This window comes from Carcharhinus amblyrhynchos, chromosome 1 (assembly GCF_965287045.1).
Source record: "Carcharhinus amblyrhynchos chromosome 1, sCarAmb.v2.hapA, whole genome shotgun sequence".
Classification (NCBI taxonomy): domain Eukaryota; kingdom Metazoa; phylum Chordata; class Chondrichthyes; order Carcharhiniformes; family Carcharhinidae; genus Carcharhinus; species Carcharhinus amblyrhynchos.
The window spans coordinates 89,175,108-89,187,739 of NC_137324.1; the positions used below are offsets into that span (position 1 = coordinate 89,175,108).

At 40.1% G+C, this 12,632-nt stretch overlaps 1 protein-coding gene across 6 annotated transcripts in view; it reads right to left on the minus strand.

Moving 5' to 3' along the window:
* Window positions 1–12,632, minus strand: part of tbc1d1 (TBC1 (tre-2/USP6, BUB2, cdc16) domain family, member 1) — a 230,805-nt gene that overhangs the window by 151,325 nt on the left and 66,848 nt on the right. The window contains exon 1 of one of the 6 annotated variants that reach the window (XM_080188962.1): window positions 12,200–12,517. The exons of the other annotated variants lie outside the window; for them this stretch is intronic. Coding sequence (XP_080045088.1) covers window positions 12,200–12,229 — 30 coding nt within the window. The 5' untranslated portion in view covers window positions 12,230–12,517. Of the gene's footprint in view, window positions 1–12,199; window positions 12,518–12,632 lie in introns of those variants that run through there. 6 annotated transcript variants of the gene reach the window in all.

Consider the following 12,632-nt stretch of genomic DNA (forward strand, 5'->3'; position numbering starts at 1 on the left):
GCCTACCTGAACTCCCTGTTCCACAATGCAAATTTAAAATTATTGTCCTCATCTACAATTGCATTCAAATGTTTCATCTAACCTAACTTGACAGTCTCCTTCAGTATTATACTCCCTTCCAATTGCTTTGTTCATTTAATTCCAGCCTTCTGTGTAACCTGCTTCCTCTCATTTCTATTTGGGTCAGAACCTTCAGAAACATTAGTCCAACTCTCTAAAAGTCCACCTACTTCTTTCCTATGGCTCTTGCCCCTTCAGAAACCTTTCCAAAGCTCATTTTATCAGTCAAGGTTTCCATCAATCCTCTTAAAGGCCCTTACTTCCTGGCTCAGTATCTATTTTCCCACTGGTGAAATTCAGGGGAAGTAAACACTTTTCAGTAATAGCTTGGACTTACTCTATTAATTCAGCATTTTCATGAGAACGTGGCCACAAATTGACACTAATCAGTATTGTTAAATACTCAGCAGCTCTCTGGTTTGTTGCTTTAAAAGCGTAGATACCCATAATTAAGAGATACACCCCACTTTAAAAGACATTGTTGGCTATTGCCATGATTCTCTCAGGCAGGCTATTTAATTGAAACCTCTGTGGTGTATAAGATGATGAACTAAAGGATGACTCATCCCATCCTCCACTTTGTTTACTTCCGCCAATATTTCAAGATCAAAACAATTACATTTTTTAAATTTGCTGTAAGCATGTCTTTTACATGCTTCAAATGATGTCCATGTCAGACCCCTTTTGAAATCTTTATTTATCTTTAACAGGCTGCAAGCAAACATTTATCCTTCCAATTTTATCAGCTTTAAAAACCATCCTCAAGCAAGAATACATACAAATATGTCAAACCGCATTGAATCAAGTTAGCCAGGGATGGTGCAGTGAGTTGAGGAATCCTCCGTCATACTGTCCTGGATGGACTAGCAATTGTACCTGGATTTCTCTGATGCATATTGCTTGCACAAAGCAGAACAATTATCCTGTGGCCAACATTCAGCATGAGCTGGCTTCACACAACAGTAATGACAGGAAAAAGCAGAAGACAGAAGTGATGCAAGCCTATCAATCTTTCTGCACGTGCTTAGCAACTCCAGAGTCCAAGATGAAAAAGCAATTTTAGCCAGCTCCTGCTTGATAAAGCCCGAAGTGCTTTAACTGCTCCGAAATGATATATAAATGATATTAGAAAACCTTCTGATCAACTCCAGATTCAACGCTATTCCTACCACTGGTTTGAAAAAGAAACTGGGAATAATCTTTGCTAAGTGTACCTCAAATTCAAGTGATTTTGAACTGCTGGGCTAGCAACCTTTGGCCTGATAGTCTATTATTTGTCATTAGCAAATTGCAGGTATAGCAAGTGAACTTTGAAAATCTTTATGTGAAAATCTTTTTCTGTCCACTGTCACACAGCGCTGTCGCTATTTTGAACGATCACTGAATCGCAGGACGTGCTCCTTCCTGACATTCACTTGAAATGTTTCAAATGATTGAATTCCAAAATACGTTGAGGTTCAATAGGCTTCAATTTGCGATCGGGGTGAAAAGGTGAAGGCAATCAAGTCATGAGAAAACTAACCCAACTTTCTGCCAGAGTGAAGGCAAACACTTTGGATTTTTTTTTAAATATGCATTTGAAGGCATGAAAATTTTGTTTCAAGTTTCCTTTCTGTCATCTTGCACTTTGGAAAGTCTCGGCACAGCACCACATTAGCTGCTTTAGAAAGCCTTGCTGTAATGGTGTTAGAATTGAGCACAAACATGCAAGTATTCATGCAAGCATGGCAAACCACACATCAAGTTCCAGTAATTGTTCAAAGCCTCAGTAGAACATTCCTGTACAACTTTTCTATGTAGGTTACCCTTGATCCAATTGACAAAATAACTGCAGCCAGTTAAATCAAAGGAATAAATCAACAACATTAGATGTGTTAGATATTCATGACACAAAAATGTGGAAACCAACAATTATATAAAGACTCTAATATCCCCATATTGACCCCAGCTAAACAAAGCACAAAGGATTCATTTATAACTTGAAATAAATTTGGGCTGTCTCAATGAGTTGTCCTCATCATAAAAATGCTCGAAATGTGAGATAAGTTGGCAATGTAGTTTAGTTCATGTTCAACACAAGTAAACTAAAATTCTAACAGAGAACTGTGTCTTTTGCGTCAAAATCCTGGAACCCCATCTCTAACAGCACAGTGGGTGTACTTACACCGCATGGACTGTAATGGTTCAAAAAATGGCTCACCATCATCTTTCTGAATAATTAGGGATGGGCAATAAATGCTGGTTTTGTTAGCAATACCCTCACCCCATGAACAAATAAGTGGGAAAAAATTTCATTGTATGCCACTGAAACAAGTGCAAAACATTAAACTGCCCCCACCACTGAATCAGTTCAACTCTCACTATAAGATTACCACATATGCTAGATTGATCAATATGGTATTGAGAGAGTGCAGTTTTGTTGGGTTAATCGGAGACCCCATCTCATCAATCAGGTGAATCCAAAATTACTGGTAACAGCTTTTTAAAGAGTCGGGCAGTCCTCCTGTGTCCTGGCCAACATTCATCCCTCAATTTTCACCAATACCACTCGGACATAAATCACAGCTTTCTGACTCTGAGGCAAGAGTGTTATCTCTGAGACAGAGCTAGTATTAATAGAGCATTCTAATACTAATGCAACACGAATGCTCAACTTTCAAATAAAGAACTGATTCCTGAAATCACAAACCAGTTTGAACATTTATAAATGCCTTTGTGTTGATGAAAAGAGGATTGGCAATTGGGGCACATGGGGTAACTAACTGAAATAAGTAAATGAATGAACTATCAATCATATTTAACTATATGTAGGTGGCAGGCACCTACTGATTTCACTTCAGCCACTATAGAGACAACGGCTGAAAATTAACGGGAGGAGGGGCAGAAGACAGCCGAGTTTAGAAGGTGCTTGCTTGTAATGTTTCATTCTATAAATAAACGTGAGGCTGAGTAAAGCTTGGCTCCAGGACTATCCATCCTCAACAAGCTTTATTGAACATTTCAATCAACAGCAAACAAGGAAAAATGTTCCATTCAGTCAAAACTGACTGCACGTTTGTTTATTTGCCTCCAAAAGGTTTGATCAAGTCCGCAACCCTGACAGTCAGGATATTAGTGATTGACTTTACATTAGTATGGCTTGACTGTCAAAGCAGAACTAATCCAGTCACATGTCGGGATATGCCTGTGAAACATCATCTGAGCTGCAGGCCTGGGCATTCTGCAATGTTTCAGAACTGCTGGACTAAATCAAAGCTTCCTGTGATATAACTCTGGGGATATATTCAGAATAATGCTTCTGGGTGTCTGAACACTGATGGTACAGCGTCAGCAGGATGTCTGCTCCTTCAATGTTTTAAAGTTTGTGTCACAATTAACACTGCAGTGAAGTTACTGTGAAAATCCCTGAGTTGCCACACTTCAGCGTGTGCTTGGGTACACTAAAGGGGGAATTTAGCATGGCCAAATTTAGGATGAGAGAGGAGACCGGAGCACTAAGAGGAAACTCGTGCAAATACGGGAAGAACGTGCAGGCTCTGCAGACAGTGACCCAAGCCGAGAATCAAACCCGGATTCCTGGCGCTGTGGGGCACTAGTGCTAACTATTGGGTCACCGTGCTATCTTTCAAGGCATTCTTCCTCTCAGATTATTTACTTCTTTCTTCTCTTCCTCCAGAATATATGCCTGGATTTTGGAGAAGTAATAAATGGGAAATCTTCCCACCTCATATTTAAGTTTAGTAGCCAAACTGTTAATGTTTGCTGTCATCACTCCACTAAAACAGAAAGTACCTTCTGCAGTTGCTATTAGTGGTTCTATCCATTTCCATATTGAGCGCTATCTAGAGTACCATCAAGAAGAAATACTGACTTGATGAGAACTTCTACTTTTACACTAAAACTCCTGAAAAAGTTACACTTCTTCAGGATTTTTAATAGTATTTAAAGTCATCACTGCAACTGAGAAACCCCTCTGACCCTGGAAAACTGATTTTATATCTGTAGAATATCAGGATGTTCCATTCTAATAAAAATTCCAAGTATAATACAAGTGTTTAAGAAGTTTCATTATTTCTAATGTGGCCCAGTCATTTACTTTGCTCTCTGTATTTATTTTTTAAAAATCTTATTTTTAAGAAGTGCAGGATAATTAGTGGTTTTTCCTGCTGGATTGCTATCTGTGAGGATACTTCAATGTGATTGCCTGCCTATCCTGCTTGGTGATATCATCGTTGCTGTATGCTGGAGATCCCTTTGACTTGCCACCACATCCAAGTAACAACAAGAAAGGGGAAATCCACAGGGCAAAGACTGCTAGATTTTGGGAGCAGCTGACCACAAGATCCAGGTTAGAAGTACAATAATGGGATCCTCATTTTGCAACCTTTTAACAATTTGCTTCACAGCATTTGAGAAGAGCAAAGTTCAGAGTGGAAGTTTCATGGTCCAAGGTAGGCAATGGCAACCTGTGAACATATCATTTTGGTGATCAAACCGAAATGGGATTAGAATAGCTGGATGGTGGAGAAGGGCAAATTGAAATCAGATTATAGAAGCCCTTCATTTTAGTTTTACTATAAGTTGATTAGGTTCAGATAATTAGTGCTTTCTTTATATTGAGAATCCACAAAGGTATTATAAAGTGTATAACCACAAATTAACCAAGTATTATAAACTTGCACATACGTCTTGTAACTAGAATGCAGTTTTAAATATGTTTGTGAGCCTTGGCCAAACAATGACCTGTTTGCTCAGCATGATGGGAAACACAGTGGTAGAGAGACCAAATTATTTTAATACAATGGAGTACAGAATGGCAGCTTCTCTTATTAGCTTAGGGCACACAAAAGCAAGTTTAAATCAGAGGCCTGGAATGTACAGGAGTCCACTTGCTCCTGGGTAGAGAGGCTGGTGCAGCCTCTCAAACTGATAGAAGAGGTCCCGATTTGAGCAAAAGAATGACTCCTTTTGCCAATTAAAATTCGCAGATGTTAGCTGTGGCCTTGGATGTACTGAATGTGTGTGGGTTAGGTTTCCTAGGTAACAGGGTTGGAACCTTAGGTTGAGCTAATGATCTCCTAATCCCACTGACAGGAGGAACGTTACTGTCTAAGGTAATGCTGCATAATATTGTAATTGGACCTTCCTGTTTGAGAGACAGGCTGGGTGGGATATTGAAGTGTTCAGGACAGTATATCAATTCCACATTTGTAATGTTAAAGCAGAGATGATAGAGAGTGTCCACTGGCTATTCTACTTCCTGATGCATATATTAGCAAATAAAATTCCATTTCATTCTTTAACTATATGCTGACTTTCATAGTCAATGTATTGGTTGAGTGAGATCAACTGAATACAAGACACTGCAATGGCTTGTCCTTGACCAGCACAGATACAATGGACTAAAGGGCCTTTTTTTTTGTGCTGTAGACCAATTACTATGACTCCTGCCACCCATTAGCAAGGTTCATTTGTGATGCATTATAAAATGAGTATAGCCCCATGGATCAGGTGCCTACTGCTCTGTCTACCATTTAACCTTTCCCAATCCAGCTCTTAGTTGAACTTTATTGTAGCGGTTACTTTCCAGGCGGCACAGTAGTTAGCACTGCTGCCTCACAGCGCCAGAGAGCAGGGTTCAATTCCTGGCTTGGGTAACTGTCTGTGTGGAGTCTGCACATTCTCCCCATCTGTGTGGATTTCCTCCGGGTGTTCTTATTTCCTCTCACAGTCCGAAAGACATGCTGGTTAGGTGAATTGGCTGTGCTGAATTCTCCCTCAGTGTACCCAAACAGGTCCTGGAATGTGGGATTTTCACAGTAATTTCATTACTGTATGTAAGCTGACTTGTCACTAATAAATAAACTTTACTTTTGTTATCTAACACAGAATGTTGGAGTAAGAAGGTGACATTGGCGATTTATCCTGATTTTGAACTGGGGTTAATTTATGCGCAAAGTATAAAATTCAAATCACCAGTATTGATGTAGGTGTTTGCCACTTCGAAATAAAAATAAAGACACCAGCAAGTCACATTTAATCAACATGATAGGTTCTATTGGACAAAGTCATTCTACAAGGATACCAGTAATGACAATCAAATGTTGAATGAGCCCAGTGAATGTTTGGAATTCTGGTGACTCTAACCATTCTTAATGATTTTCAAGGACACATTCCTATACATGCTTCTCAGGATCAGCCCAGTAGCTGGTCCCTGTTTTCTTGGTGTATTTGGTCTTGGGCATCTTCTTCGGGGCAGATTTCTTCTTCTTCTTCCATTCTCATGTCAGTTTTTTTCACAAACAGTGAATTCCCTCACTGCAGCACAGTTATTTGACACGTTAGCAAATGTTACGAGCTGAGCTTGAAACCACTTCTTACTTCATTCTTTTTGCCAGAGGACTCATTTCTGTTAATCATCAGCTATGTTCGGTCTGCTCTGTGTGGGCATATCTTCTGTGCATTTTGGCACACAGCCTGTTTCATAGAAACTACAGTGCAGAAGAAAGCCATTTGGCCCATTGAGCCTGCACTGACAACAATCCTCACCCAGGTTCTATCCCCACACCCCATATGTTTACCCTCCTAATCCTCCTGACATTAAGGGTCAATTTAGCACAGCCAACCAATCTAACCGGCATATCTTTGTACTGTGGGAGGAAACCAGAGCACCCCAGAGGAAACCCATGCAGACACAGGGAGAATGTGCAAACTCCACACAGATAATGATCCAGGTTGGAATTGAACGTGGGCCTCTGGTGCTGTGAGGCAGCAGTGCTAACCACTGTGACACCTGGCCACTAAGGATCAAATATGTATCACCTGTAAAAGTGAGTAAAAGTTGCATTCCCGAGGTATAAATTGAGGCTAACTTCTAATAAGAACGTAGCATTTCTTAACAGAACGCAGGAGAGGAATGGGATGGGGTGGGGAGGCAGTGGGGTCAACTTGAGTCTGAGTATAGGTCCAAGTATGAATTTTGGTGCTGGAAATAAGGTTGTCTTATATGCTATGATCTATAGAAAATTTTTAATCCGCAATATTTATCTGGATGTGCAACGTTGAACAAAAGTTAGTTTTTTTAATGTCTCAATGATTATTAGACTCCCTGTAACTAATCAAGGTTAACTATTAAACCTCTTACCTCAAATATTCCTTTTCACTTGCGGCTGCCTAAAAATCAAAGAGCTCCATGATGTCAAAAGAAGTTAGGAATGCCTTTGAACTACTTGTGTAGCCAGGATGAATTTTATACTCTGAACAAGTCCCAGCTCCCCGTAAACACTTTGTTCTCACCAAATGATAAATCTGGTGAGAAAACAGTTTTCTCTTCAAATGTACTGGCACATTTCTGTTTCACACCATCATAACCGTCTCATCTTCCTCCCCAGTGTTGGGACACATGTACACTTCCCAATCGGTCCACTATATACTAAAGATTCCTTCATCTTTTGAATTCTCTCCGGAATTGGTACTGACCCCAGAGAAGAGTGGAGACTGGATCATTTTGGTATATTGAAGCTGAACTAGATAGAGTTTTAGCAGGAAGGTAATCAAGGCTTAAGGGGATGTAGTTAGAAAGTGGATTTGAGGATTATCATAGAATATCCTATCAGATTGCTCGTGATCTCATTGAACAGTGGTGCAGACTCAATGGGCCCAATGGCCTACTTCTGCTCCTTTGTCTCAAAGCTTTTATAAAGTTTTGTTTTAATAGTGTCACATTAGGCTTACATTAACACTGCAATGAAGTTGAAAATCCCCTAGTCGCCAAACTCCAGCACCTGTTCAGATACACTGAGGAAGAATTTAGCACAGCCAATGCACATAACCAGCATATCTTTTGGATTGTGGAGCAAAACCAGAGCATCCAGAAAAAACCCATGCTGACGCAGGAAGAATGTGCAGATTCTGCTCAGACAGTGAAACCAAGCCAGGAATCAAACTCGGGTCCCTGGAGCAGTGCTGACCACTGTGCCGCCTTTTGGTGCCCTATTTTATGAATATGTGCTGCTGGTGTGGAATATCATCAGGAGAGGATGCACAAAATGTCTTCTGACATCCAGGTAAGCATTAAGATAGCCCAAAGTTCCAGTTAAAATAAATCAAAAATATCCAATAAATAACTACCAAATGACCTGCTACTGCTTTGTCTGGTTAAACACAACACAAGATGAAAACTTGTGGCAACGTATGTGAGGTTAATAGGAGCACAGGATGTGGGACAGTTGTTTCATTAAGTCAGTCAGCACAGCCCACACAACTCTGTCAGATCCACACTGACTCACCAAGCCTTTGAGAACAAATTCTACAGGCATTGCCATTTCTTCAATATCCCTGCAGCATATGGTGTTAAACATTGTGCCCATTTTGTGCACAGATGCTGAAATATATGAATAAAATGAAAGATGCTTCTTGTAACTTTACACATAGCTGCATGCCACACCAGCTGGAATTTCAATTCAGTCGAAAATATGATCCCACATGTTTGCTTTGGTAAAAATCCAACCAAATCCAAGTTAAGTTTAGTTCCACATACCCTCCCTTAAATTTCTAAACAGCATGTTCAGATACAGTACCTTCCTGTTAGAATCAGAAAGTTATCAACAGTATGTAATAGAAATATGAACAGACACATTGTACTTTGTTCCTTCTACTTTCAAAACAATTTTTTAGTAAAATGTCTCCTTTCTCCCCTTCCCTTCTCTCACCTTCCCTCCACAAAATAAAATGCAAGGTTTCCATGGGAGATAATTGGGTAACTAAATCACTATATAGAGGAAGCTGGGCAAAAGAATAAAGCACACCTCTGTGTGCAAAACATATTAACGTTTTTGGAAGCGTCAGTAATTTTGGTATCATGTTGTGAAGAGTTCAAAACTTTGAAGGAAGTCATTGAAGGGCACGTGCATTATAATTAGCAGCTTTTAACCACCTATCCAATCAAACAAAAAGTAAGCAGCCACCTGCTGGCATAGAGACACACATTTGCCCTTCAGGACTCCGCTAGTGGGCACACTACTGGTGCACCTATGAGATACAGTTAAAGACGTGTTTTCAGCAACAGCCTGGCATTGCAGCACCCAGAACAAGCAGTGGAAAACTGCCAATTTTCTGCTCAGCAGCTGAAAATTTAGCCTGCCTGCCCTGACAAGTTTGGGATCCTAGGCAAAAAAATGTGGATTGCAAATGGCAGCTACCTAAACAACTGAACATGCTGTGTTGCTCAATATCACCAATCCAGTACAATGACCCGAAAGATCCCCCCCAATCCAGTACAATTTGATACTTATGTAGCACCTTGAATCTGGAACGAAATACTACAGAGAGAAGAAATAAAATACTTGGCTGTGTGTCAGACGAAGAGACATTTAGATAGGTGACCAAATGCCTGGTTGAAGATTTATATTTTAAACACACAAAACATGCTTTTCAAATATCAAAGCAGGAGTAAGGGTTTTCCCTTTCAAAAAAAAAAGTGCACTCCTCTACATCTCATCAACTCAATTCAATTTTTGTTCAATTAGGCTCCTGTGAAGCATTTTGGGATACACTCTCAAGGCATACAAAAGCAAGTTGTGGTTCCCAGTTCTCCTCCTATGTCTAAAAATCTTTTGTAATTTCCTGTTAATCGCTCCCCTCTAATTAGTTGGATGTTAAATTGCGTCGGGACATAGTCTCCAGGCCAACACAAACTGCAATTATGCAAAAATCACAAAGAAGAACCAATCTTTCACCTCCCGTGCTGAAACAGTAAGCATTCTACACACTTCTCTTCCAGTTTATTCGTGACATAATCCAGCACAGCCATGTGCAATAGTGTGAAAACTTGGAACTGAATAGGTTTTCAAGTTAAATAATCTTTTGACTCATACAGGCTCCATATCAATATCAGTGCTTTCTACAGATCTCTCCACGGGCTCATTCCTTCCCACTTATGCAAAAACTTCCTGCCCTACATTCCAGCTCAGACCCTCTGTTCATATTTAGGTTTTTGGGGTCAGACAGAAAGAGGACATGTCTCCTTTTCTTTTTGCTCTGTCACTTTTCATTCGGCTCACATTCAATCTTTGTTGCCTCTTGTGGTGTTTTGCTCTTATATTGTAGCTTGTTGTCTTCTCGTCCCTTGGAGCTTTTCCCTTTTTTGTTCCATATTCACATTAGTCTTTTCTTGTGTGGGATGGTGAATGTGTGGGGGGAGGGGAGTGAGAAAAGGGTGGCTCTTTTGATTGTCAGTTACGTGAAAGGGTTTTTAGTGACCCTCTGCTCATATTTAGGTTAGAGTGCTTCTCCTCTTTTCAAAAAACCCCACCCCTACCAAGCCGCAGTACGGAATTCCTTTACAGACGTCCTCATTACATTTCTTGCCACACCTAAAAGGTTCTTCCCAGCCTTTGGTCTTTTTAATTTTCTAAATGCACGAATGAAATATCTCAGGACATTTTGGTTCACTTAAAGTGTTCTGTCGCTAAACAAAATTTAGTGATTTATTTTGTGTTGGCAGTAATCTGCAATTGGTAATTTAAGAGCACAAGGTTTCTTTAAAAAAACGTAGTGTATACATCAACATAGATAAGTTGGTCAAGTGGGCAGACAGGTGACATATGAAGTTCATTGCAGAAGAGGGTAAAGTGATGCATTTTGGAAGGATAAGCATGGAGAGACAATATAAAAAAAGGGTAAAATTCTTATGAGTGCAGGAGCAGAGGGACCTGGGTGGCAGGGCAGGCTCAAAGGGCTAGATGGCCTACTCCTGCTCCTACTTCTTATGTTCTTATGTAGATATGCATAGATCATTGAAGGTGGACGGAAAGGTGGAAATAGCTCTTAAGAAAGCATATGGGCTATATTTATTCATTAGTTGCAAGCAGACTTGCATTAACACTACAATGAAGTTACTGTGAAAATCACCTAGTTGCCACATTCCGGCACCTGTTCAGGTACACTGAGGGAGAATTTAGCATGGCCAATGCACCTAACCAGCATGTTTTTCAGAGTGTGGGAGGAAATCAGATATTAATTTGGGTGGAAATCTTACATTAATAGAGACATAGAATACAACAGGAAGGAGGTTATGCTGAACTTACACAAGACACTAGATCTCAGCTAGAATATTGTGTACAGATCTGGACGCGACACTATAGGAAGGAGTGAACACTATGGAGAGAGTGCAGAAGCTGTTTACAGGACTGGTTCCACGGATGAGAAACTTCAGTTATGAAGATAGATCGAAGAGATTGGGAGTGTTCTCCTTGAAGAGAAGAAGATTTGATTGAGGTCTTCAAAATCATTAAAGGGCTGGACTAAGTAGGCAAGCAGGAACTTTTCCCATTCATAAAAAGATCAAGAACAAGGGCACAGATTGGAAGTGATTTATAAAAGAAGCAAATGTGATGTGAGAAAATGCCTTTTCACACAATTATGTGCATTATAGTACACATAGTCTGGAAGTGTGATGGAGGAAGGTTCAATCAAGGTATTCGAGAGGGTATTAGATTATTACTTGAATAGAAACAATGTGTGCAGTTTGGGCAATGAGACTAAGTCATGGTACTTGTTTGGAGAGCCAGTGCTGACAGGCAGGGCCAAATGGGCTCCTTCTGCACTGTAACAATTGTGAACTTTGCAGAGTACTAAAACAGTCAACAGTAGGAAATAACTTGTAATGAATGTAATTCTTTGAATGTTTAAACAAAGCTAGTGCTGCTTCAAACCCAAAATCAGAGCATGAACTGAAGAAAACTTAAAGACAGTGCATTTCAATTTTAAACAATCTTAGTTCAGTTTCAAGCTTTGATTTATGAAGCTTATTGTAGGAAAAGTTCAAACAAAGCTAAGTACATCTAAATTCTGCAGAGGCGCGATCATTCTAGATTCTTGGAAGTCTACCTTCCACGCCCTGTTGTTCATTTCTATTACACCTCCTGGGATTAGTGTCTGTCCTAATTCAACAATATAAAATCTAGACAGACTCGGAATTGAACTGCAATGTCAATATGCATGTATATTAAAAGCATTAAAGAAAAGATCTGTGACACAGCTCTTAATGCATGACAGCTCGGCATGCCCGCAGCAAGTTAAGCGAAGAGATATTGGTTAAACAGCACAGAAAATGATAAGTGCTTTATAAACACCTTACCTTGGCCACCCAGCTGAACAAAGGTGACATTCCACAAGCCTTCCGCTACCTTTTGCCTCAGAAATTGTGTTGGTAAATATACACCTTTAGTTACATTGGACCAGAGATAAATGTGGAGCTGGCTTTCCTCTCAAACTTACACCAACCATGAAGTAGCCCACAGAGCAGTTTACACAGATCCCAGCTTTCATGTGAACTCATCATCCCATCTCCCCACCCTTGCCTTTCACAATTAGACTTGCAGTAGCTTTTTAAGCTGCACTTTGGAGAGGGAATGTGCTTAGGCCCTGAGAGAACACACCCACCCAAATCCAGCAGCTCAGCCAGTGAGAGCTCTCTGCACATTAGTCAGGAAGCTTGTGAAATGTGGTAGTTCTTGCTTGACAGCCTTGTGTAAATACATGACGACAGATGCAATTCAAAGCAGTTTGCT